This window comes from Anguilla rostrata, chromosome 3 (genome assembly GCF_018555375.3).
Source record: "Anguilla rostrata isolate EN2019 chromosome 3, ASM1855537v3, whole genome shotgun sequence".
NCBI classification, from domain to species: domain Eukaryota; kingdom Metazoa; phylum Chordata; class Actinopteri; order Anguilliformes; family Anguillidae; genus Anguilla; species Anguilla rostrata.
The window spans coordinates 6,280,257-6,306,848 of record NC_057935.1 but is presented as its reverse complement, the minus strand read 5'-3'; the positions used below and the strand labels follow the sequence as shown (position 1 = coordinate 6,306,848).

The 26,592-nt window shown below is 46.4% G+C and overlaps 3 protein-coding genes across 8 annotated transcripts in view; all 3 read right to left on the bottom strand.

Moving 5' to 3' along the window:
• The window catches only part of LOC135249999 (alpha-actinin-3), a 31,009-nt gene extending 24,015 nt beyond the window's left edge, over window positions 1-6,994 (bottom strand). The window contains exon 1 of the mRNA XM_064325760.1: window positions 6,617-6,994. Coding sequence (XP_064181830.1) covers window positions 6,617-6,751 — 135 coding nt within the window. The 5' untranslated portion in view covers window positions 6,752-6,994. The remainder of the gene's footprint in view (window positions 1-6,616) is intronic.
• Window positions 6,995-8,539: 1,545 nt separating this feature from the next.
• rbm14b (RNA binding motif protein 14b) lies at window positions 8,540-19,446 on the bottom strand. Of its 6 annotated transcripts, none has more exons than XM_064325757.1 (6): window positions 19,273-19,442; window positions 17,262-17,615; window positions 15,148-16,093; window positions 14,642-14,815; window positions 11,164-11,250; window positions 8,540-9,937 (listed from the first exon to the last, which is right to left on the bottom strand). In XM_064325757.1, the coding sequence occupies exons 2-5, from the start codon at window positions 17,608-17,610 to the stop codon at window positions 11,199-11,201; spliced, it is 1,521 nt and encodes a 506-aa protein (XP_064181827.1). In that variant the 5' UTR covers window positions 17,611-17,615; window positions 19,273-19,442; the 3' UTR covers window positions 8,540-9,937; window positions 11,164-11,198. The 6 variants fall into 6 exon arrangements, with proteins under 6 accessions (XP_064181827.1, XP_064181828.1, XP_064181825.1 ...); XM_064325758.1 differs by having other exon boundaries at window positions 11,164-12,030; window positions 19,273-19,438; XM_064325755.1 differs by having other exon boundaries at window positions 12,019-14,815; window positions 19,273-19,434.
• Window positions 19,447-20,457: 1,011 nt separating this feature from the next.
• On the bottom strand, window positions 20,458-25,996 carry ccs (copper chaperone for superoxide dismutase). Its single transcript, XM_064325759.1, has 8 exons — window positions 25,858-25,996; window positions 25,206-25,278; window positions 24,440-24,577; window positions 23,882-24,056; window positions 23,127-23,187; window positions 22,379-22,456; window positions 21,868-21,971; window positions 20,458-21,410 (listed from the first exon to the last, which is right to left on the bottom strand). The coding sequence occupies exons 1-8, from the start codon at window positions 25,879-25,881 to the stop codon at window positions 21,257-21,259; spliced, it is 807 nt and encodes a 268-aa protein (XP_064181829.1). The 5' UTR covers window positions 25,882-25,996; the 3' UTR covers window positions 20,458-21,256.
• Between the last annotated feature and the right edge of the window lie 596 nt (window positions 25,997-26,592).

Genomic DNA, 26,592 nt, shown 5'->3' with positions numbered 1-26,592 from the left:
TACAGAGTTCAGGTCGAAGACATGTCTGACATTAAAAAACAAAGGCCTTTTGAAATATGTGGTCTCAAATAATAATTGAAATGTGTGTGTGTGTGTGTGTGTGTGTGTGTGTGTGTGTGTTTGCATGCATGTGTGCTTATATGCTCTCATGTCTACACTGGTGGTGGCTGGGGTGTCACAAGGGGAAAGGCTGTGATGACACTAAAATAAAGAACACCATGGCCTTTGTGTTCTCAGGATGCCAGTAGAGCACTGTTGGGGGGAGGGCAGGGGGGCAGGTGTGACAGGTATGGGGGGTGGGGGGTAGGGGGGGGGGGGGGCGTGGGGGTGGGGTGTGAGTGTACACTTTGCCCCAGCCTGGGCACTAAGGCCTGTGTCAGTCAATCATTCCTTCTATTTCTGTCCCTTTCTCAAGCAGGCCAACTCAAGCTGCCTTAAGCTCCCTCTACACCCTCCAAGTCTGGCGAAAATCACACTCTAGTGCTTGTTATGCGCCCCAGCAGTGCAACAGCCCTGCTGACCTGAGATGTGCTTCAGCTTCAGACCTTCTTATTCAGCGCAGATTACACATAAGTGGTAGAATAGGTCATGCTGATTGAGTAGCACTACGAGGGTGGGGGAAGGGTGGTGGCGAATGCGACTGTGGAGTGTAGTACATTGTGTCTAACGTGGCAGGGTTTTTGGGATGGCGCTAGATTGCGATGTATTAATGTGATATTGTCACTTCTCCGAGTTTTATTGTCGTATTGTTTTTTTATCACTTTGTCAAAGCACGTTGAGCTGCAAATGTATGAAAATGTGCGATATAGATAAGCGTGACTTGACTTAACTTGACGTTCCATCGCCGTCCGTTTGCTGTGTGTTAGCGGGCGGAACCAAAGGATCGCCACAATCAAATGCGTAAAATACGCAATTGACTGAACAGATACAGGACCGATTCATCACGAGATCGCACATGGTCAGCTCTGTCTCGAGCGTTATCACTCACAAAAAGAATTGTGCCAAGCGAATAATACGAGAGAATAACTAATCGTTCCTGGTTAAAAAATTCGCGTAATTTAGAATTAAACACGTAGACTCATGATTATATTTAAATATGACGGTTAAAAGGCTTCATCTGAGAGACACGGTAAGGAGCAGCGCGGCACAGGCGCGTGTTCAGAAGTGATTTATGAACAGAATCGGTTTTCAGAATCACATTTCTCCCTGCCTGAGTGGGTGTTCAGCGTGTAATCCGTCTTCCTCCCCAAGGTCTAAAGATACGCCTTCTTGGCTCACTTGCATCTCTGAACCGTACCCCCGCAGTGTGTGCGCGAGCTTGTGCTCTCTGGGGGTGTGACACCCTGCTCCTCTCACTACACCTGTAGTGTGACTCTCCGCAGGATAATGCGGCGATAGAAAATGGACTGCAGGATGAACGTAATTTTATGTAGCACGAGAACCAACAATGAAGTTATGCAAACTCAGAACTGTTTAAGTCACACTTTAAGCAGACAGCGTCATTTCAATCTGCGTTCAATTATGTCTATGAGACCCTTAAAACTGAATCAAGCCTGAACTCTAAAAAAAAAACAAAACAAAAAAAAAAAACAACAGCAATAATAATAAAATAAATTCAATGACAGTAGCCAAGTGATAGTCGAGTAAGAGACTTAATTTACTTAAATTTAGACTTAAATTCCCAGAAACAGGTTTCCAGAGATCATGCATATCACCTCACAGGAAGTGAGGATGCAAAAAATAAAAATACATTATAATAATCAGGGAAGTGTAAACCCCCTTTTAAAAATATGTATTTAAAAAAAATGTATGCACACCTGTGCAGAGTATATTTCTTTATATGTGTCTCTCTCTCATTGAGTTCATCTGAACTTAAAGCCAAATGTAAAACAGTTGGGAGTATGATGGTTTAAGTGAGGAGTCCATGGCGGAAAAAAACAGTCAACTGCATGTATGGTGAAAGAAAGGGGTGTGTGTGGTGTGTGAAGTAGTGGACAGGGCTCTCCACCTGAAGGTTATGAGGTCTAATCCCAAAAGGGACACAGTGATTGTGCGCTACAGCACATGATCTCAAATGACCCACCAAGATTCCAGCAGTATAAATGTGTAACACAACATACAAAGTTTACGAGGCAAAAGTAAACATGCCAAACCTATACCTGTACCGATAACCTGTATAGCTTACATAACTTAAACTGTTTTGACAATTGATATTGAAATCCAAATATTAGGTTCTAAAAAAAAATGTTTTTATTTTTTATTTTGCAACCTGGGTTTTAAGGTCATACGGTTTAGCTCTGATAGGCAGTTCTCCGTTCTCTTTTGCAAAACCAATGAATAATTCATCCGAAGTCCATCTTTGGAAAAAAAAAAAAACGCACAGAACATGGCTTCAGTTTTGGCAGCCATCTTCTTTGTGTGCAGCCAACTACTCATTTAGCTTTACAGTCTGGCTTGCTGAGTCTTTTGAAGTCAGGTTACCATTGGTAATTACATACCCATGTGTGGTAGAACCAAGTATCAAGAGAGGGCAGGCGACGTTGCCACAGGAGGTGACGTCACGCACTACAGTTAGAACAGAACTATGAATAGCTAGTTCACTTAGCTGTGGACCTCGGTCTTTGGCTCAGCAAACTAATCATGATGAGCTGTGCAGGTGGTAAAAAAAAAAAAAAAAAATTTTCAAAACCTGCTGCAGAAATATCTTCACATGTTAGATTATAACTGTAAGCTAATGTTTTGAATCCTTTTCAGTACAGAGTAGAAGTTAATCATCTTGATCATCTCCCTTTTCAAATGGAAGTATAATTATTTGGATGCTAATGTGGCCTCTGAGGAAATGGAAGTTTGGGTGGCAGTGTGGTATGGTTAGGGAACTGGACTTGTAGCCTAAAGGTTGCAGGTTCAGTTCTTAGGCAATACGCTGCTGTTGTACCAGGCTTAACCTGAATCAGATATGTATTTATGTATGTATGTATATCCAACTATGTAAAAGCAAGGGAAGTCTGCTAAATGCCTATAATGTTAAATCAAGTTCAGTTACCACATTTCTTTTTGTACCAGGTAAGACAAATAACCTGTCTGACCATTGAGTTGTATAAATAGAGTGTATGAGAGTACCCTGAATACAGAAAATGGACCACTAAAAAAACTCTATAACACTCAGGCTGGGCTATGCTAACATTTTTTCCAAGGTGCTCCTGAGGTGAATAATTCAGTAGCATGCTAATGCATTCCCGGTTAGTAGATGTGCTCCTAAATTATTTTGGAATTATAGTGGGAGCACTGTGGGGCCCTGGGTTTGGACACATTCATCCACAGAGGGGACACGTTCTCAGTTCTGCTGGTCATACCCAATACCGTTCAGTTATCTCAGCCTGAAACAATGCAAGTAACCCGCTAGCAGGGATACTCAAATCTGTGTTGATATATTTTCTGGCCCCTATAATCAGGAACCGCTTCAAACCTGACGCACCAGGTGTGTGTAATCTCTGGCCAAACAGTGACATCATTGCACTATGGACTATCAGGCAGAAGATTTGAATATCCCTGCCCTGGAATATTGCCCTATAACACAGTCTGTATTGTGATAAACCCCTCTGCTCCCCCCCCACCCACCCCCCTTCCCATATGTGATAAATCACTTCACTATGGCAGCATGATGAAGGGACTTCCTTAAAAGACACCTACAGGCTGATCCCTAAAATGTGTCTGCAGCGTACCTAGCAGTTCTAATTTAGCACGTACGCTTAACTGCCACTTAAAAATAATTCAGAGAGGTACTTGAAACAGGGACTCGCAAAATGAGCTACGGGGGAAATTAAATTAGATGCAAAACCAGCGGCCCTCGCAAGTATCTGCAATATAGACCCCCTCCAGGGCCAATCAGACACTTTCCCAGGGTTTCTTGTAAAGCACCCAGGGTGCATTTTACTCTACAGTCTGATTTGGTGCTCATCTCAATGGCCCATTTTAGAGTTTTGTGCTTCTGTCTGATTTTAGACTTTTCCTGAACATCACCATGACAAACACTCAGAGGCACACCTAGCGCTCCCCCAAACAGCACGTTGTAACAAAACAGCAGAATTTTAACAGCATACGAATGCTGCTGCAGCAGCAGTAAAACTCCACCTGGGGCAGAATAGCCCAAAAGAGGGCGATTCTTTTTCCCCATTAAGTAAAAAAAATGTTTTTTCTACAAACAGGCTGAGAGAATGGCCGAATGTAGACCTAACGCGTATTTTTATTGTAGTTAAAAATGCATGAACTTACACAGCGTGTTGACAAAACACTTTATTAATGCCCTTCCGACCCCCCTCTCATTTTTTAGGGCAGTTTCTTAAGGGCAGAAAGGGGACAGGTGCAGAACAGCACTTTCATATTCATTTCACTGTGAAATGAAGAAGAGTCTATATTTATGAGGTGATATCAGCTTCTTAAGCTGCCCTTTGTGCGCTCATGGAAAGAGTGACAGCCTGCCCACAGGTCAAAGGTTAGTGCCGACAGACCGGTAACTGTAAAACGGCTAAACAATGAACAGCCACATTACATGATTCTACAACAAAATTGTATATGTATTATTTTTTTCCCTACAATCTACAGCCGTGACATTACGCCACTGACAAGGAGTATGTGAACTCAGCAAGTGGGTGGGGCAAGATGTGGGCTCTTAAGGGTGGGGTAGGTGTCGGGGGGAGAGGGGTACTGACGGGGGTTCAGAGGTATTTTTAGGACGCGCGTCTATATGGAGGTCTGAAACCAGCCCAGCATGCACTTCTGCAGCGCCTGCCCCTCCGGTCTCGCTCGCTCGGCAGCTCCCTTGCTCCGTGTGTCACCATCTGTGCCGTCCTTTCAATTCCTGTCAAGTTTCTTGGAGTGTCAGTGTCAGGAGCAGGGAGCTGGCTAACGATATGCACCCCGCTGGCCTTTGTGCTTAACCCTTCAAGGTGTAAGGTCACAAATATGTGATTAGACCGTTCTTAACTGAACATTCTAATGCTGATGTAACAGCCACTGCTGGTAGTTGAAAGCAATGGAGTTCTAGAACACTGACCTATTTTGAAAAAGTATTCAAAAAAAACGTACTCTTCAAACGGTTGAGACTATCCTGCCCCCACCTCTCAGGCCCTTTCACTCATCTGGGCACTTCTGTGCCGTGACGCTTGGTGAGCTCACTAATAGCCAGAAAATTGGCATTCGGTGTTGAAATAGCCTACATCATTGCGGCTGTATCCCTGCGCAAAACACGATACCTAAAGAAAGTGGGTAAGCAGGTTAACCAGCTGTATAAATAGTTAGTGTACATAATGCTAACTTTGGCAGCTCCACAGGATGATGGTAAATTAATAGCGGTTTAAATGAAATTGCGTATGATCACACGTAGCACGTAGGCTGAACGCGCGTTCGGACGAGGAGGTTCCTTTCCATGTTCTGAAATGTGCCTGAGAATCGCTATATTTTTCTGAATGCTGCAAAATATATATCTATAATATAGCGATGGAGTATGCCATCACAACATTAGTAGCCTATTATTATTCGAATTTTGGTAGGCTGAATACATCACCATTAATGCCATTACATATTTCAGCATAAGGTAAAAGTCCCGATGATCTCTCTGTTGAGAAATTTGTAATCCCGATTTTATAATATCGATAATATGACTGGTCAGACAAATTCTGTTTATCCAAGGCGCTTGTACGTATATGCCACCTAATGGCTTCAGGGCGCATTAGGTATTTATTATTATTTTTATTTATTTTTGTGGCTACACGCGTAAAAACGGATCATCTAACAGATGGTTTGTTGAATCTATTAATTTTTATGAGTCTGCGTACGTTTTCGTCGGTTATGACGTCATGCAAAAGTGTAATATCAGTTCAATGACTTTTAAACTGACGGCTCATAAAAGAAACAGCTGTCAGTCAAGGCCGGACCAGCTGAGCGAGATGACAGGGCGCAGGTGCGCGAGCTCCCAGTCTTCCCGCGAACATAAATAATTCATGTCTTTCGTATCTGCTTGAAATCAAGTACCATTCTGACCACCCCGAAAAAGACTAGCACGGTCTAAGTGCCATTTGCAATACTATTAATGCCCACTCAAAACCGTTGGTTAAAGCCTGTCATGATTATAAAATGACTATGTTTGAATTAAAAATATATATATATGAACGGTACAATTATTAAAATACAATTAGGCTACATTGCCTGTATGTTTTGGTCAGCACTTTTCCCCAAGAGGCAACCGTTTTTTGAAATCCTTTTTATCCCCCTGGCAACTGCCTCAATAAACTAGTAGTTTACACAGTATTTCTGACATGTCTTTACCAAAAGCTTTTCTGAGGGGTTTTGCTACGGTAAAACCACACAGGAGAGTCGCGAGTCCGAAATAATTTCCTTGCGCACACCCAAATGCGCGCGGCAGGTGCGTCCACAAGATATCACATACCCTTATGCCACGGATTAGCCTGTGCTTTTCACGTTAATTTGAAACGGTGGAAGTTACAGGCGTACGGGTTGCACACCACTCAATCCAGATCCACCCGCTTACAGGTGGCTTTTGACTTTCTTGTGCAGTCCCGAGGTAATCCCCGGCCGGGCGCGTGACTGTGAACCTTACCTTCCTCTGTTGCTTCTCCCAGGCAGGGTCCAACAGAAGGTCCCGGTCCCAGTCATCTTCCTGGTGCATGTAATCCTCCGTTGTCATCATGTAAGTAGTGGTGGTGTATTGCACTTGGGTTTCTACCGCTGTCATTTTGGCGCCTCCGTTTGGGTTTCTAGTACCCCCTTAATTTACCTGTAAATAAATGTATTACACCTGCTAATTGCGGATACACGCGCTGGGACGCAAGTAAGCGAAGACCCCCCTTCCAAGGGTTCCGGGGCACTCGGCGTTTCACAGGAGTGAGCGAGACGGCAAGAGCCCTGTGCGGGGGGGATGCTGCTCCCTGTGTGCTGCTAGCCAGTGCTCCTTGCCTGGTCAAAAGTTGGGCACGTGACCACACCCAGCTAAGTACGGGATGCTCGCCCCTGGGGTATCCGATTCTAACCCTAAAAAGGATTGATGGGCGGGGCTGACACAAGCGCTGGCCTATCCCATGTGGTTCTGAGCTTCGTTTTTTTTTTTTTTTTTCTTTCTCTTCTTCTAAGAAAGTTGGACACGCCCCCGACGTGTCATTAAATCTAAATGGCCATTTCGTGCACCTGTTGTATCCTTGGTATCCATTTTTTCCCCTTCCACTCAAACCCCCACCCCCTTTTATTTTCTTTTTAGAAAACACAAAAACACTCATTTCCATCAGGCACATTTCATTGGTGCATTAGTAAAAGGCTCCTGGATCCCTCGCCATTTATAAAGCCAATGTCCACCTCATAGCCATTGATTTCAGTATACTTGTGACACTCACTTGAGGACACACTGGGTAGCATGGATAGGGGGCTGATTATGAACTCGATCCTACACTTACACTACACTTAAGTGCACTTATTAAGTGCACTTTAATAACTAACAAGTTTCTTATGGATTCTGCTTCAGCCTTTGCCAGTCCCCCTTTCAGCTCAGCAATGACTAGCGGGTCAGAGCTAACGGTGGAACCATTTACTTAATCACCAGAAACGGTGAGGATGTACACTGATAAAAGGGCTCGTAGGATTTATGGTCACATTTTAATTTGGGTGGGAGATCATTCTTATACACCCTTCTACCGGTTTCTGCTCAGAGCCAGGTTAGACACCCGCTTTTCTTTTTTTTTTTTGTAAGGGAGCTGTGGGAGCTGTGGGCTTCTCAACAGGGAAAGCATTTGGCTGGATCCACTGACTTGTGAGTCTGACTGTGGCTGTTAATTTGATATGCGGTTGGGTTCTTCCAACCACATACTCTCCCTAAGGTTGAATTAAATATGAAACAGTTGGTCAGCCATTCCATGGAATCTTTAAAAGTATAGTGCACCCTGAAAATGAATGAGATCCCCCCCCCCTCCTGAAAAATATTTTGAGCTGACGCAAACACTAGCATTTTTTTTTTTGCAGGTCTGATTAATGCATCAATCTCCACAAGGTTTCATTTCAAAATTAGAGTGCAGGCACTGTAGAGTTAAAATGCATCTCTTGAGGTGAGAGAATTGGGTAATGCAAATTTTTAGTGGCTACAGACATGAATGGAATGCAACATTAACCTTTTTGAGGTGTGAGATCACAAATATTTGATTGGAATGTTCTTGCCTGAACATTCTAATGCTGATGTAACAACCACTACCTGTAGTTGAAAGCAATGGAGTTCTAGAACACAGATTTAGAATGGGGGGGGGGGGGGGGTAACATTCTAAAAAAAAACCTACTCTTCAAAGGGTTTAAAATATTTTACTAGTTGAGAGAAACCAGAGTTCACAGAATGAGAATCCAATGTGCACTGAAATAAAACTGCCCCTTTTCCATCTAATGATCAGTGGCACCACAGCTAGATCATCGCTGCTCATGGGTCTTTATATCCCCGTATTACACCATAGAAGTGCAGTGCTAGAATAATACACATACAGCTTGAGGATTTTATTTTTTAAAAAGAAATCATTTATTTGGTTTTACCAGACATGCCATACAAAGGGTTTATGAATACAACATGAACATGACAAAAGTAAAAGGATAGTCCAATTTGCTGGAAAGTGAGGTACTATTGTCCCGTTTATAAAAAACAAAAAAAAAACAAAATTAAAAAAAAAAACAAACAAAAAACCTTATCCACACCAAGAACTACAAACCACGCCCGCCCACCCACCCAGCCCCAAGCCACAGCCCAAATGCACACGCTGGCTCACGGAAAGGGAAATATTACACCTCTGTAATCTTGAGTAGCGCTGCATGTTTAGTCGGAAAGGAAGTACTACTTCCAGCAAGACTTCCCCTCCCCCCCCTTATCGCTACGGCAGCATAAAAAAAATAATTAAAAAAACAAATGCACAAAGCCCCAAAATACAACCACATCAATTCGATGTGCCTTGAACTCCTTATATATGCAATGCTTAAACCACACAATTCGCAGTACATTTCTTGAAATGCCACTTGTGAACCAAATGGCTAAAGTTCGCAAGCTTCTCGAATAAGTCCAATGAACCGCCTACTGTATGTGGTTTCTTTATATATATATATTTTTTTTAAGTTGGTCTGAATAAGAGTGTCTGCTAAATTAATGCAATGTAATGTCTTTGCTCGGTTTTTCCAGCACGGTAGCGTGGTGTAACGGTTAAGGAATCGAACCCGCAGCCCCGACGCCGTATGCCGACTGTGCCCTTCAGCAAAGAGCTTAAGCAGAGACGCTTCGGTCAAACGTCCAGCTATAGAAACGGACTCCATGTAAAAACAGAATGCATGCTGGGTAACCTGTTCCGGACAAGTGTGTCGGTTAGACGTTTAAAATGCGTCACGCGGTGCTAACAGGACAAGAACCCCCCTCACGCTCTCGACCAGGCCAACCGACACTTGCGCCCCAACGCCATCCACTTGGGTTTGTGGGAGACCCCCCCCCCGCCTACTGACATGCTCAAGTTGAAGCTGAGGATGAGCTCAAATGGGAATCTCACCCGGGATGAACACTCAGGTGCAAACGTTCGACAGCAAACCCTGCCGCTGGTGGAGTCCCGTGTGTGTGTGTGTGCGTGTGGGCGCGTGTGTGCACGCGTGTGTGTGTACGCGTGTGTGTGTGTGTGTGTGTGTGTGTGTGTGTGTGTGAGAGTGTGTGTGTACGCGCGTGTGTGTGTGAGCGTGTGTGTGCGTCATGTCTCTCTCAGAGCGGAAGGGAATGGACTGGTGACCCATGCATTGTTTTACTCACCTTCCTTCCCTGCTCCAATGGCGAGGGGGGGGTGGGGTGGTGAAGCGGAGGCCCCGACACAGAAAGAGGGGACCCCCCAGTTTCATCTCAGCCTCCCTACAGCAATGCGCCACATAGCTGTTCGGGGCACAGGTGGAACACCTCAGTAGTGTGTGTGTGTGCGTGTGCGTGTGTGTGTGTCTGTGCGTGCGTACTGGTGCGTCTCACTCGAATCACTTCACAAACACACATAACCACAAAACAAGCCGATGCAACAAATCCTGCAACTCCCACCCCCCCCCCACATTGTTTTGACGCTACCCGTACAAAAACGTCCCGAGTGAGGTCGTTTTGGAAACTCGACACGCTGAGCCTGATCCTACAGCTTACACACGGTCCTACGGGACATTTTTGTAAAGGAGGAGGAGGACTGCACAGAGATGAGAGGGTACTACTCAGTACATCCCTGCTGCATAGATAAACAACTGGACTTGTGAGGACCACTGCACTACACTAAAGAAAATTCATCCATCAATTTACAAAACATCCGTTAGAGGAAGACCCTTGAGAGCCAGATCACTGGATGAAAGAGATTTTCTTTTTTTTCTTTTTTGGTTCCAACTGGACATTTTGGGACACATTCAGTTGGTGGGAGGGGGGGGGGGGGTCAAACCAGGCATTTCAGAAAGTGCCTTGTACACTGCTTCCCCACAGAAAGCCCCCCCACCATGCCCCCCGAGTCTGAGTAAAAAGAGTCTTCAGATGCCTCCCCCACCAGCGCCCGCGAGCGTCCTGCGTGAAGCACAGTCTGGAGCTGTGCGGGACACGGGCCTGGGCTGCTGCTGCGAAAGGCTGATCAGAACCAGAACCCAGGCGGCGGAGGCGGAGGCAGGCGTGGTGTACGGCGGGCAGGCGCTGGGGGAGGGGGAGGAGGAAGGGGAGGGAGGAGGAGGAGGAGGAGGGAGACGGCGGCAACGGCGGTGGATGATGATGTCACCAGCATCGGAGAGAGAGCCTCAAACTCACCACGTTCTGAGGGGGGGGGGGGGGGCTGCCGCCGCCGCCGCCACCGAGACGAGGGGGTGGGGGAGGGGGGCGGGGGCGGGGGCGGGGTCACAGCTCCGCCCAGCTGGCCCGTCGCCACGTGCGTGTGCAAAGGGACTCGCGCACGTGCGCTAGCACTTCGCTTTCGCAATGTTCCGGAGTGTTCTTAGAGGACACCTCAAACGTCGACGGAGGTGTGGGGTCCACAAAGGAAATGTATGCTTTTTGTGGTGGAAAGGGGGGGGGGGGGGGGGGAAAGGCGGGGGTGGGTGGGGGGGTGCATTAACGAGGCGCAGGCGTTGTCGGGGGGGCACTTTTACCTTGGTGGGGAGTGCTTCCAGGGTACTGTGCGACGCTAATAGTCTTCCCCCCACATCGCACGCACATGCCGTCCGGTGGCCGGGCACCTATTTCAGTTGGAATAGTTAGTGAAAGGGGAAGAGAGCACAGGAGCATGCACTACTACAGCATAGGCGTCACAGACACAACGGGGTGGGGGCCTACGTTACGCCCTCCCCCCCGGCTGTTCTACGTGTAAGCAACAAGCCCCCGTCAAACTAGCCATCAAAACCAGGACAGGACTAAACTCCTGGGAGAATAACCTCCCCCCTCCCCTCCACATGAGTGGCTACAGGTATGCTCCTGTTAACCTGTATGGCAAGGTGAGTCACTCCACAGCGTTCTAAAGAGTAAATGCACGGATGGGTATTTTGCCTGCCCCCCCCCCCCCCCAAAGTTAGTGCACTAGCCGAGATAGACAGGGAGATGAAACTACCAGAGCTCAACAGAAATCCCTGCATATTTGGACACACTTCTGGGCTGGTGTCTCCACCTGATATCACCCATCAAAACCCCCACGGGTACAGACCCCAAAATTCACCCCCAGATCAAGAAACTACAACTTTTCACAGGGGTAGGGAAAACAAAGAAGGGTTGAATGAAATAAGCTGGAAAACTTCCAAAGCCTACGAAAAATACTGATCAGAACATTCTTTATTTATTTCAAGTACATTAAAAGATAAGGTGAAATCAAAAAAATATGCGCCGATAACAGGAACAAGAACAAGACATTGAATGCAACTGAAAGGCGCCGTGAGAGTGAGATTGTGTGTGCGTGTGCGTGTGTGCGTTGGTGTGTGTGTTCGTACGTTTCGTGGGTTTTTTTCTGTCCTCACCGTTTTCACCATCTTAATCGACCGGCAGAAGTTAGAGGAAGGGCAACCCCCAAGAGAGAAAGAAAGAGAAAGAAAAATGAACAAGGTGGAGGCGGAGACTCGACAGAATGCGCCGGCGGAGACGCGAGAGAGAGGCCTGAGAAAACCAAAATGCGTCCCTCCCCCCCCCCACCACCACGGGACGCATTCGCTCTCAGGGCTCTCAACGCCGCCGCCGGGACATCCAGAGAAAATCACACAAAAAATTAAAAACTACGCTTCGATTCGTTCTCGGGCTCTGATGTTGGCTAAGGTAGGTCAGTGTGATCTTTAGCCTCTCAAAGCTGTACAAGTGACACAGGGCACGGTGATTCCCTGGGGGGAGGGGGGGGGGTATAAGACCACAACACAAAATCTCAATTTTCAGTTTCGCTGTTCATCAGATCAAGAATACGGGGATTCAAAGTTGGGATGGGGGTTATAGCGTCCATTAATTATATTACTTGCTGAGGGGGGAATATTACAAATTTGCAAGGGGTAATAATATCAGATTGTGTGTGTTAACAGTCAGCTTATTCTTGTACAGCAATGTGAGTTCTGAATGTTTGAAAATGAAAATAACAGGTGAAAGAAACACAACTGATCCAAGTTTAAGTTTAAAAACAGGTGTCTTTGGAGTATATCCCCATAAATGAAAGGCATTCAAAATTCCTCCACAAAGAAACCTTAAGAGCGATCACATCAATTCAAGCGCATCAATTCAAGCATTCTTGGGAGTTGAAAGGTTTTGCAAAATCGCTTTTATTGTACAGTGATTAACGGTTGTATTAAAGGGGGAAAAAAAATAATATATATATATATAACTTTTGGCCAAAGAGCGTGAACTTGTCAGACGAATATCCCAACCAGCCGTCTAAATCAATGTGTATGAACCCAAGCAGACAAACTTTGCAAATGCATGCTTTGTCCAGGTTCAGAAACCATAGGGTGAATGCATCAGCTATGAGAGGTTCACATGCTGCTTAACGTGAATCGCACGATAAAAAACCCCCCCAAAAAAAAACGCCCTACGCACAACTAACTTAACCACCTCCAAGCAACAATGCTACCGTGTCAAATTTTGTTCATTAAAAGAAAAGAACTTTACATTGCTGAAAGTGTGTGTGTGTGTGTGTGTCGTCAGTGGAAATCCCAGTCACAAATGGCATCTGATCAGTTCAAAGCCTTGCTGTACATGTTGGGAGGGTATAACTGCAGATGTGTTCCAACCTTAAAACGGAGCTAAAGCACCCATATTGGAGCGACTAAAGTTCGAGTGACCAGGTGGTTGTTTTAATGAGTCTCTTCTTCTTATATTTCATACACAACATAAACACAACATTTCACTTGCAAAAAAATAGGGAAAGCATTCATCGGCATAAAGAAGCAAAAGGGGCCAATGTTTATATATATATATTTTAAAAAAACACATGAAACTCAATCTCCATCGACTTCAATGAGTATTCAGACAGGCCTGCTACCGGCATGCACAACCTGGTTATGTGTAGCAATTAAATCCAAAATGCTGATTGGCTGAAATGGAAAGCCAAGTCCTAATTCCTATTGGCTGCTCCCTGCTGCATCACAGAGGTAGATGCCAGAAGTGGGGGACGAGGAGCAAAATGAGGGTAAGCGGGACGCAATGCTGAAAAACGGGGCGGGGCGGGGCGTAGTTATGTTTCGTACGCTGCTGTGTGTTGCATCTGCCAGTGGGTGGCATGTTACACAAGCCCCCCTCCACCTCCCCCACCCCCACCCCCGTTTCCACGGTAACGAAATAAGTCCCGCTGGCATTTCCCGTGTGTTCGCCCTGTCGCGTGTGGAGATCGAGAAAGAAGACACGGCGCATGGCCCACACAAAATCCGCTCGCCACACTCCTGGGAGAAAAAAAACAGTCGTCCAACCCTGGTCCTGCGTGATACACATCGCTGCATAGCTGTACGATCCCACCCACCCCCACCCCCCCAGGCTACCATGTTATCTATGGAAACAGATCCATAATGGCTGCCCACACAAAGGCAAGCCATTACTCCCCGATTTCCTCCCGGGTTCTACTCATGCGGTTTTGCGAGGAGTCAGTCCAAACATCAGAGTGTCTAAAAGTCTCAAAAATGTAAGAAAATCTGGCTGTACCAACAACTGGTACTCAAGATACAGGAGGATGGCAGAGTGAGTACAGAGGGGTACTGAGAGTCCTCTCTATACTAAGCTTCACCACAGACTGAGCAGTACAGCTACTGTGTGTGCTTTTGGGTGTGAGACCGTGTCCACTGCCTCCATGGTCGGAGTGCACTGAGAAAACTGAACGAGGACCAAGGTTGGGGGGCAAGAGTCCTTCCAACACAAAGACACCTTCCACACACACACAGACAGACAGACAGACAGACACACAGATACAGACACGCGCATGCACACACACGCACACACGCACACTCCCAGAGATGGGCGGACACGCGGGCACACACGCCCCCTGCGCAGTGGAGGCGGGGGGGAGGGGGTATGGGAGGCGGTTATCGGTAGGGGGGCTCTGGCGTGTGGAGGTGGGGCATGTCGGGGTGGCGGAGGAGTGGGTCCTTGCGCGGCGGCGGAGGCGGCGGTTCATACACTCTGGGTGAGGCCACGGTGGTGGGCGTGACCGCCTGGGTGGCGTCCAGCTGGGCGGAGGGCTGCGCGGGCATGGCGGGCACCACGCCGGGGGGCGGGTAGGCAAACTGGTACTGAGGGTACTGCTGATACTGCTGGTACTGCTGGTACTGCTGGTAGTACTCCGCGTAGTATCTGCGACAAGAGAGGGCCACACACAGAGACGGTAAGCAAGTCATACTCAATGGAAAACTTTCCTGGACTTTCAATAGCTTGCATTACTTTACAATACAGGCATTCAGAAGATTCTCTTGTCCATTTATACTGCTCAATATATACTGAAGTAATTCTGGTTAAGTACCTTCCGCAAGGGTAATGGCAGAAGGCACAATGCACAATGGCAGTGTCCCAACTGGGAGTCGAACCTGCAACCTTACGGTCACTAGCCCAGTTCCCTAGCCATTAGGCGGATAGGACACTGCCACACACTGACTTTAGCCGCTAAAGCTGCCGACGGCGGGTCGTACCTCGCCATGGCGTCCTCCTCGGCTGCGGCGGCGGCCTCCTCCAGGTGGGCGGTGGGCGTTGGGAGCAGCGCCCTGCGTTTGGGCCGCTGGCAGAGGAAGGGCTTGGGCACGGGGTCGGGCAGGAGGGGGGCGGAGCGCCGGACGGGGCTGCGGTCGCGGTCGCCGCCCTTGGCGCCCGCCTGCTGCTCGGCCAGGACCTGCTGGCCCTGGGCGAAGTAGTGCGCCCGCGCCGCCTCGAAAATGGCCTGTCCCGAGGGGTCGGCGCTGGACCCGTACAGCGCCGCCGGGGCCACGCCGTAGCCCGGGTCCACCGCCGCCGCGTCGCCGTGCGCCGTCAGGTACACGGGGTTGCCCATGCCCGGCGCGTACACCTGCCCGCCGTAGGCGTGGGCCACCGCGGCGGGCCCGCCGTTGCCGCTCATGGTGCTGTACATCTGCGCGGCGCCCATGGTCAGCGCCTGATTGGCCGAGGAGCCGTACAGCTGGCTGGCCACCGTGCCGTACACCTGGCTGGCCAGCGCGCCGTACACGGCGGGGCTCACCGGCGTGCCGTCCGTCCGGCTGCCCGAGGTCAGGCCCGTCAGCGCCGCGTAGGTGGGGTCGAAGGTGGAGGTGTTGTAGACGGAGTTGTGGACGCTCTGCTGCACCTGCAGCGGGAGTCCCGCGGCGGCGGCGGCGGCGGCGGCCAGCACGGCCGCCTGGCTCTGGTACTGCTCCAGCGTGGGCTTGCCCACGGGGCACTCTCCCGCGTAGTGGCCCTGCTTGCCGCAGCTGACGCAGGGGATCTTGCCGCTGGACGCCTGCTTGTTGGGCTGCACCTTGGAGAGCTCCACGGAGAGCGGGCGCCCCTTGAAGGAGGTCCCGTGGAGGGCCTCGATGGCCTGCAGGGCGTCCTCCTTGTTCTCCATGTGCACGAAGGCGTACCCTGCGGAGGAGGAGAGCCTGGCTGTCATTGAGCGCAGGAGAAGCCGTTAGAAACCCGGGCCAAACGCCACACAAACTCCACTCAGCCACACACCACAAACACCCTGCCACTGAACACCTGACAGGCTACCAGACACAGGAAATGCACACAGGACTACATGACTGCATGTGTTGACGTTACTAAGCACAGAGACTTCTAAATCAGGCGATGAAACTCTGGTCCTGGAGTGTCAAGAGATCTAACCAGTTGTAGAAAAGTACCTTCAGAACATGGTCATCTGCACTCATTAAAGCCGATAATTAATCCAATTATGAAGTCACAGGTTTAATTATCAGGTTTAATGAAATCTGGAAGGTACTAAGCATTCCACCATTCAGGCTCAGGTTCTTAATCATCAATAAAACTCTTGCGATTAAGTAGTAAAAATAATTAATTTTGAAAAAAAAAAAAAAATCTGTGGCACTCCAAGACCAGGGTTCCCTGATTTTAATCTAAACTATGGGACTCCTATGGGACTCCTTGAATCCCATTTCTCAAAGATTTAACTTTACGGTCTAAGGCGATGCAATATTCTTGACACTGTAAATAAGGTCTTGGCATTGATACATATTTTAAATTTAAATATATAAAGGCAAAAAGTTAAAAAGACTAACTGATAGTTTAGCTGGTGATGGCTATGCCTTCACAATTAGCCTCTTCTAGTTAAGCCCAGAAATAAAGGGCATCTTCTGCCTTTAGTGTGTAAGGAAGGACCCAGTGAAGACAGGTTGGTCAGCTGATCATGTGATGTGACTTAACGGTCAGAACCGGAAGACAATTTGCTCCAATTATTCAAGTCCTCCATGTCAGTATCTGCTGTGATTGGTTAAGCCACAACGTTGCAGATTCTGCAAATTGACACTTTTCCTTTCCGACAAAATTTGCTAAACTGCCCCAACAGGTCTTCAGAGGCCTACGCATCAAACAGGATTGAGGTCAACTTCAATTTCAATTCGGTCAATTTGGGAAATGAACTGAAATTCAATTCATTATCTAAAAATGTTCATTTATTTTTTTAAACCCCTACAGCATTCTATAAAGATTTCTCGATTCACTAACTGAATTTCAATTCCCTTCCCCGAGTGACCGAGTCGAAACGGAACCGAACCCGCAACCCCCGGCGTCAAAACGGGGAGGCACAGCCGCTCACCTTTGACCTTGTCGCACTCCAGCACCTTGCCGAAGGTCTGGAAGAGCTCCTGCAGGTCCTCGGTGGTGCACATGCCGCTCAGGTTGCCCACGAACACCTTGGTGGAGTGGAGCGGTCGCCCGCGCGACTCCTCCACCACCAGGTTGCGGCCGCGAAACTCGCGCCCGTTGAGCTCCTTGATGGCGCGGGCCGCCGCCCCCTCGCCCTGCAGGTGGACGAAGGCGAACTGCCGCAGCACGCTGCAGCTCACCACCGCGCCGTACGGCTCGAAGATGGACGTCAGCTCCTCCTGCGATGTGTCCAGGGCCAGGTTGCCCACGAAGAGCTTCACCGTGTTGCTCTTATCCATTGCGCCTGGCGAGAGAGAGAGAAGGAGCAGAAAGAAAACGTTTAACGGCATCCGGACAGACGTACATAACAAAGGCCGATCGGTCTACGTGCACTCTGGTCTAGGCCGGGCTGGCCGGTGGTGGATGGGGACCCCCTCTATAGCCGGGTTCCTCCCGAGATTTCTTCCAGTCAAGGAGTTTTTTTCTCACTACTGTTTGAATGTTTTTCTTCCCATTGGAACGTTTGTTTTTACCTCAATTGCTTGGTTTTTTGGAGGTTCAGGCCTGCTTCACCCTCAGTTTTCTTTTTAACGCCCACTGCTATGCAAATAAATGGAATTGATCTGAAATCTGTTCTTCCATCTACCAATATTTGGTAGACTGTGAAAGGAACCTGACAAATGAAGCTTCAATAAATTGCCTAAATTTTGCCATTGCAATCTAGTGACCGACAATGCGTCAAACTGACATAGGCTACTGACTTACATCAAGTGACCATGTAATTCAAGCACACTTGGTTTTTTTTCATTTAACAAAATGACTAGTTGTATACCGTGCTTTTAGGTCTGTCTTTCCAGGAGATAAAACACAAACCCATTCTTTAATTTTATTCATTTATACTTTATCTGAGAAAGCTCCATTGAGATTGAATTCCTTTATCAGGACGGACTGGGTCACAATGATCCTAACCAAAAATTTATGAAGGATACCCATGTACTTATGCATTCACCACTCCAAAAACAAATGAGAAAATAAAACTCTTTTACATTATTGTAACGGCAGTTTCAGCCTATGCGTATGTGGAGAAGGACTGTGTGAACTGACAAGTCTACAAACAGCTATTCCAATAAACTACCAAACTAACGTAATTATCTAACCAATCGTTAAGCAAATCTTCAGGTAGTACCGTAAATATACTCCACGGAGTTCACACAACAAAACTACCTAGGCCTTTATTTGCACCAGCGACATATTTTTTAAAATACTCTGCTTTCCAAGTCGCCGGATATACGCTCCCATTATAAGTACACGACCAGCCCAATGACGCAGCGTGAACCCGGTTAGCTAGCCAAGTTGATTTCTAGTTATCAACCTGACCTTACCGTAACACAAAACAACTAGCTACACGCGCATTAATTTAATGTAATAACAATTATCCTTAGTAGAATTTAGTCTGTTACAATACATTAATCCTGACGGCCTTCCTAAGCAAATAGGTAGACAACTACTTAGCTAAGTTAGCAAGCTATTGTTAGCTTGTTTACTAGTTAACCGGCTAGCTCGCGAGGTTGACTAAATATGTATTATTTACCCGATTTTCTCCTTTAAATTTTATTTCCAAAAGAACAACGGAGTCGTCATTTTGCAAATTTTAAACCATATGGCCCAAAAAACGATCTATCTGTCTGGACATATAATCTAGTGAACCCGTTGGCTAGGTCACCATGCCTGCCTTGTGACAACCGAGCACAGAAGACACTGACGACTCGCGCGCACAAAATCTCGGCCTCGAAGACAAAACGCAACTTTAGGCCCACTATAACCTAGGTAACCGTCGACAGCCATATAACATTTATACCTGACGTAAATAACTATATCTATATATGTTCACACTACAATACAGCTACTCAATTAAAGATTAAAGTACAACAAAGTGAGAAAGACTGCGGCTTCCATCTTACCTAAACGGTGCAGTGTTTCAAAATGGTAGCGCCCGCTTCCGTTTTTTGAAACACGGAAGCCTCTCGCCGAGTCGCCGGTAGGAAATCGGGAAAGCGCCTGCTGATGTTCTTTTCTAGCGATTTACCTTGATTGCGTTGGTATTGAACAGCGTATTTTCAGGGGTTTAAAATTACGAGAACATTTAAACCCCAGTGGGACATTTGCTGTTCTATTTTTAAATGATGCCAACTCCTACAGCAAAATCAAACTATTTATGTAACGTTATGTAAGAAAACTGCTGACATCAGCAAATAGTTTTTTTATGTGAATACAGCTGTGGAAGCTCCACTTAAAGCTCATTTTAAATCGAAGCCTTCTATTTCAATATTCAATCATTTAAAATTAGGTTAACCCCTGAGTGTAAGGTTTAGATATTGAGCTAAGGGTTTGCTTTAAAACCAAATCTAAATTAAAAAATGTAGTTTGTAAAAAAAATAATAATTTAACTCAAAGGTTATGTGCAATTACAACCACATGCATAATGGTATTACATGAAATAACCTCATATTCATTATGAACTTGGTAACAAGTTGTTTTGTGGTTTTGTGCATATTGCTTCATTTGAAGAAAAAAAAGAATCTTCTTTTGTACAACCAGGTGTTGTGTACATCCATATTGATTTGTACTGTTTGCATGCTACATAGTACATACTACGATTACTTAGCAAGCTGTTAAAGAACAATCACTGCAGTTACCACATTTGACACTGAATTAACTCACAGAGAAGTTAAGCCTCTGAAAAGCTCATTTGCACATATACACTGGCCATCCTTTTTTGTTTTTAAATTATGCTTTATTACTTAAGAGATTTTTCAGCAGAGCCTTAATCAGACTGTCCTCATCCACAGACTTCCATTCAATTTTGAAATGAGGCCTTGTAATGGGTTGTTTTTTGGATGCATTAATCATATCTGCAGAATGACTTAACATGGAGCAGTCATTGTTGGGTAAAACCATATACTTATAAGTGACTGAACTACCTAAATGTAAAGCAAGCATTCACAGCCAGCTAGCATCACTCTACTTCACCAGTTAATTGCATTACCTATTTTTGATCAAGCTATCCAGATGTTTTGTCATCAAATTAAATAATCATCGGATGTATTCAAAATCAGTGGCAATGACTGAAATCAGACAAACACAAGGCCAAACAAATCATTTTTAATGTATGGATATGTAAGCATAAGCGGTTTCTTTGATACAGTCTCATATTGGACAGACACCATGATGTTGTTTTGAATGAACTATTCAAGCCTAAGGCTTGTCCAGGACAAATCTTTAAACAGTGTATTCACAAGTTTTTCTAGTCTTTTACAAGTTGTCCTAGAATTCATCTACACAATTACAAAGATTAAACTGACAAAAATAGACAGTCAAATTGGCTCTGTGTATCAAACTCATAATTTCTCAAACTGTATCAGAAAAATAGAATCATTAGCTCCAAACGAAACTGGCAATAATTAATTTCTATCAGATCTCAAGCTTCAGAGTACTTCTTTTACACATTTGGGCAAACGTGTACACTGTTCTCTTCTGGTTTCAGCCAACCGAAACAGGCAAATGCAACTGCTCATCATCAAGCTGCTCAAGGCTATCGTCAAAGCTCACACCAAAACTCCACATTTGCACACCTTTGAAATCAAACACACCGCCTGCATGTGAAATGGGGTTAAATCAACTGGAGCTGGAGTGGGGGGTTCAGTGAGTGGAATCCATGCGGTGTAAGGCCACAGTCTGACAGGCTAACGCTACAGGGCCAGGCTGTACAGAACGTCCACATAAAAACTCACTATTGTGACCCAAGGCGGAGCTGACCAGGCACTTTTCTCCTTTCTCACGCCCCTCGCTCTCTTTCAGTGTACGTTTCAGGCCTGGCGTTGCCATTAGCCTGCTGGACTGAGAGCTGGGGGGTGGGGTGGTGGGAGGGGCTAAGTGCCTTTTCCTTCACAGATTGGCCGCTGGGGCGTCAGTCTTCCTGCGTCCTTTGCCAGCTATTGGCCGGTCCCTCTCCTCCCAGATGGTGACTCCATCGCAGGCGCAGATCTTCTTGGCGTTCTGGAAAAGGCTCGCCGATCGAGCGATGATGCCGCACGCCAGCCTGGAAACCAGAACGGGACCAGGGACAGACCCAGGAACAAACAAACAAATATACACGCACGCACGCACACACACACACACACACACACAAAGTGAGTGGATCATCTGAAGACTTCACTCTGTACAGTTCAACGGGATGTGATATAGATGAGACGAGAAGGACTGAACCGCAACGAAAGGGATGACATCAACCCATACAGTTTTAAAATCTGATTTACTAAGAATACTTCTGTATGTTGCTGCATTCATTGCATTAGTTGCCTTTGTCAATATCCTTACATGTCAGCCTAGTTCTAATGAATTAAGGTGTAGACAAGTGATTTGTAGTTGGGATGGCTTGTAAGGGCAGTCTTGACTGCAGTATGCTACTCAGGAAAAGACTGATGCAAAATTGCCGGACTACAGTTGGTCAGACATTTGTGTTTGTCAAAATGAATAAACATTGCAGTCATTCCCACCTCTCTCCAGAATTCCCAGTTTGTTTAGACAAGGGATGGCCCCCCCTGCCCAAGTCATCTTCTCCGGAATCCACCACCAACGAACGTCCAATTATATTCCAAACCTGGAAGAAAAGCAACTAATATGAGATATACAAATTGAGATAATGGCAGTTACTGCAAGTAGAAGCGCTACTGTGCGTAATCGCTCGCAAAAATTTCAAAATTCATAAGACCCCTGCAATATGTCCTCCTTGAAATGTGTGTTACTATACTTGTTCTGACTCTGTGTATTTTAGCTCAAGGTTTCTTTTTAGACATGGGTCCCTTGTTCAATGTTCCCGACCCTGTGAGAGAGCTGTCCACACAACTGCCTGTATCCAGGTGAGGGGCTCCGCTGCTATTGGCCAGGAATTAATATTCACTGCTGCGGTTTTGAACTTGTCACTTTATTCCTCAGCTACAGAAATAATTTCTCCCTTGGGGAGGTCAGGTGACTGAGTGTTCCAGGAGGCCAATCAGGGTTCGGTACCTTCAGCTGGGAGTCTTCCAATCGGAACGAGGCTCGGCCATTGGATTCCACCACGATGTTCCCCAAGTCACCAACATGCTGAGGTATGCACATACACGTTGTGTCATGCACACATACAACTCTGCACATGATCTCAGCACACGCACACAAACGCACACTTTTACTTTACGTTATACACTACACAGCCAAAAGTATGTGGACACCTGACATGCAACATCTCATCCAAAATTATGGGCATTAATATGGAGTTGGCCCACCCTTTGCTGCTATAACAACCTCCACTCTTCTGGAAAGGCTATATACTAGATTTTGGAGCATTGCTGCAAGGATTTTCTTCCATTCAACCAGAAGAGCATTAGTGAGGTGGGGCACTGATTTAGCGATTAGGCCTGGCTCGCAGTTGGCTTTCCAACTGATCCCAAATGGGGATGAGGTTGAGGTCAGGGCTCTGAGCAGGCCTGTCAAGTTCTTCCACACTGTTCTCGACAAAACCATTTCTATATGGACCTCGCTGCGTGCCCGGTGGCATTGTCTTGCTGAAACAGGAAAGGGCCTTCACCAGACTGTTGCGGAAGCACAGAATCCTCTAGAACTGCATGCTACAGTATTGTACTGTATGCTGTAGCTTTAAGATTTGCCTTCACTGGAACTAAGGGGCCTAGCCAAAACCATGAAAAACACCCCCAGACCAAGGGGTGTCCAGATACTTTTGGTCATATAATGCATCACCCAGGCAAGGCTGCAGTACCCTCTCTGAGTCTTGGGGGGCGCCATGCTGTCTTCCATAGGGATTGTAGTGGTCCCCACAGCTGTGGAACGACAACAAAAGTAGGGTTATCTACCGTCCCGATCCTCATTAATAAGCTCCTGTCACCCTTACGGTGCGAAAGTAATAATTATTCAACAAGTAGGCCGACTGAACGTACTCCTTGTGAGGATAATTAATGGGTCTGTGTTCATATATCGCATTGCATTCATACCCACAGCAGTCGTTTCGCACTACAGCATTCGCCACACATGAAGCACCGCCATCTGCACGCTGCTATCAAACATTCTTTCATGCGCGACCTTGACATTTCAGTGTTATCATTATACTAACTGTGAGATGTTCAGGTCCACAAAGACCTGTCAGTGCAGTACAGCGAAGGGTTTTATTTCAGTTGAACAGGGTCTTTCATGCCCAAACACCCCTTACACAGGGAGGGAAAATAACCAGCTAATTTCAGCAGATTAAAAATTTTACTGCTTTGATTGCTACACACACAGCAGCCCTCCAGGACAAGAATTTTTAGACATGGTCAGTAGAAGATTTTGTGTCTTTGCTTTTTATACACCCTTATCCACAGCAAACAGCAGGGGAGTGAGAGAATCTGCATTTTCACTTATTGCATATTCATACAGCTGAATATAGCCCCGAGCATTTCAAGCTAAATATCGCACATGGGGTGAAATGGCAGCACAGCACCCGGGATTCGAACCGGCAACCCTCTTGTGTGGGATTACCTCAGGCAGTCGTTGGTGAGGTCACCCAGCTCGTGCACGTGGAGCCCGTGTGATCCTGGCTCCAGGCCGTCAAGGGTCCCGTCAATCAGGCAGCAGTCCCCCGTCACCTGCACAAAGCGAACCACGCCCTGGACAGGGCCGGCCCCTCCCATCATCGCCACGGCCGAGCCCAGGTCTGACACGCATGCGCGCACGCACACACACACATATACACACACACACATGCATGCACATACACACACGCACGAACACACAGCACACACACACACACACACACGTCATTCACAGCAATACACAGTTGACCTTCCATGCTCTGTCTCTATCAGCTGCATGAGATTGTCTGGGGCAGTGTCACCTGGTGGGCTGCAGAGTGTGAGGGGCATAAGCATTATGGAGGACATGTGTGCTGGTCTATGGCCTCCCAAATTCATGGAGGGTTCTGGATGTGATGGGTTGGTTTTACACTCGCCATTGTCCATTCCAGACCAGGGAATTCAGTGACACACACACGTGGACACACACAGCCACAGCCGTGCAGCCGTTGGGTTCGAGCCCCACCTGGGTCTGCAGCTCCCACTCCCTTCAGCACCGCCCGTCGCCCCGTGCTCTCAATCAAACTCTGCACCTCCTGGGACGTCAGGCTGGACTCCACCAGGACCTGCTCCTGCGCCAGGTCGATCTCCACAGACTGCACTCCTGAACGCACATAACAGGGGAGGGGGCGGGGGCGGGGGGGCTGCTTGTTATGCAGCACATGCATGTACACTGTGCACCGCTGGTTCCCAACCCTGTTGCTGGAGATCCACTGACCTGTTGGTTTTCATTTCGGCTCTAATTTGGCCCACACCCGGTTATACTAATTAGCAGCTCAATGAGATCTTTAGCTGTTGAATGAGGTGTGGCTTTGTTATGGTTGGAGTGCAAACCTCCAGGATGGTAGATCTCCAGGGACAGGGTCGGGAACCACTGCTGTATACATTCTCAATGTGCACATTATACCAAACAGGGTGGAAGACCATATCTTGTATTGGGGATAATTTACTTTAAAACTTGTTGACTTTCTCTTGGGAACAATACATTGCAACAGACCTAGACTTGTCTCTGTCTTAATTTTTCAAAAAGGAATGCATATCCATCTATCTCCGAATCTGAATGAAATGACCCATATCGTGGAAATGTTCTGGACTGTTTCTGTCACCTGCACTGTCCTCAATAATTATGCACAATACTATCGCAATGACCATTCTCTATTGCTATTAAACAGCTAATATTTGATTTATTGGATGACTGATCTCCACATTCTCACAGTAGCCTACAGTCTCACCTTGAGTTCCCTCCAGGGCGGTTCGTACAGCATTCACGCAGCCGTTACACGTCATCTGCACCCCGAACTCCAACTGCGAGAATAGTGGAATCGGATAAAACAGGGAACTTGATCACGTGGTCGAAAACCGCCGCGCACCTACGCACTTTTTGTTTAATATTAAATTCCTATTAATTAACAAAGTACGTCGTTATATATTTTGTATATTTCATTCATGTTTTTTTTGCACATAATTAGCTATCCAGTTACATTATTTTTTATCTTAAAAGTCTGTCAAATTAGAACTGTCAAACAGTGTTTAGTAATACGTAGTAATACACATTACAAAGTACACTTGTACATCCCAGCACTTGCGTTGGAAAAGCCAGCTGAGAAAGTACATTAAATATAATACAGTTAGCAAGAATACCTCGTTTTAAAAGACTTGATAAAAAAATACACATCATAGTGACATACATAACTAGCTAAATACTGACTGAAGGTGTAAAGGTTAGTCTATCGGCTGTATCCACGAACTTGTTATGAAGCTAACAATTTCGATGCTAACAATTTTTTGCCACTTTCGAAAACGATTATAAACACGCTGCAACAACCATACGACAGGCTTGCTCATAAATGTTATTAACATTATTAACAATATTCTTAAACGGACCTTGGTAGTCCTATCAGACTCCATCTTTTCGTCGCACGCCCGCTCTCAGTTATCAAATGGGTACTCTTCCTGTTTTGTGCCGACGTCATGTTAGTGAGGTCAACGAACGCTTTTAGGATGGTGGCTGCCACCTTCCGGAATGGGTCGGTCCCTACAGCAGGGTTTTTCAAAGAGACACTGCCATGGATTTGTGCAAAAATCATAATACGGACGGCAGTAATGATTCCCGGTAACGTTTGCAAAGGTCTGTGCACCCCATTGCCGTTTTGCAAATGTACAAATTCGTGCATCACATATCATCATTAGGGACTTATAGTTTAATATTGCTATAAATTATCTTCCACGGTGGAAGTCATTTGAAAGATCATAGGCTACTTGAGTTTCCAAGCACTACTAAAAACCACAGTTGACAGCCAAATAAATCGCGATAAAATGTAATTCACTTGAAAACGAGAAGGGGTAAAAATAACTGTGGGACAACCTGTGGCCTGATTTATGAAACTGATTAAGTGGATTAAGGTAATGGGAACCAGGCGTAATATCTAAATGTCGGCAAATAAAAGCTAATGATGAAATATTAATATTAACAGTAACAAAACAAGTTGGAAAATGAATGTGTAAATGAAATGCTTTTCATGATTAAATTATTAATCTCAATCATATTATTGCACAGTATTGATCTAGCAAAGTGCTGTGTCTGACTGTTTCTAATATGCACTCACTGTGAGTCTGGGA

Excerpts from the sequence above, each read along its gene's own strand:
- rbm14b (XM_064325753.1), bottom strand. The coding sequence starts at position 17,610 with ATGGATAAGAGCAACACGGTGAAGCTCTTCGTGGGCAACCTGGCCCTG. Across the intron at positions 16,094-17,261 it reads GGAGTGCGACAAGGTCAAAG|CCAGGCTCTCCTCCTCCGCA; the intron begins GTGAGCGGCTGT and ends GCTCAATGACAG. Across the intron at positions 14,816-15,147 it reads GAGGAGGACGCCATGGCGAG|ATACTACGCGGAGTACTACC; the intron begins GTACGACCCGCC and ends CTCTTGTCGCAG.
- ccs (XM_064325759.1), bottom strand. The coding sequence starts at position 25,881 with ATGGAGTCTGATAGGACTACCAAG. Across the intron at positions 24,057-24,439 it reads AGTGGGAGCTGCAGACCCAG|ACCTGGGCTCGGCCGTGGCG; the intron begins GTGGGGCTCGAA and ends CATGCGTGTCAG. Across the intron at positions 21,972-22,378 it reads TGGAAGACTCCCAGCTGAAG|GTTTGGAATATAATTGGACG; the intron begins GTACCGAACCCT and ends CTTTTCTTCCAG.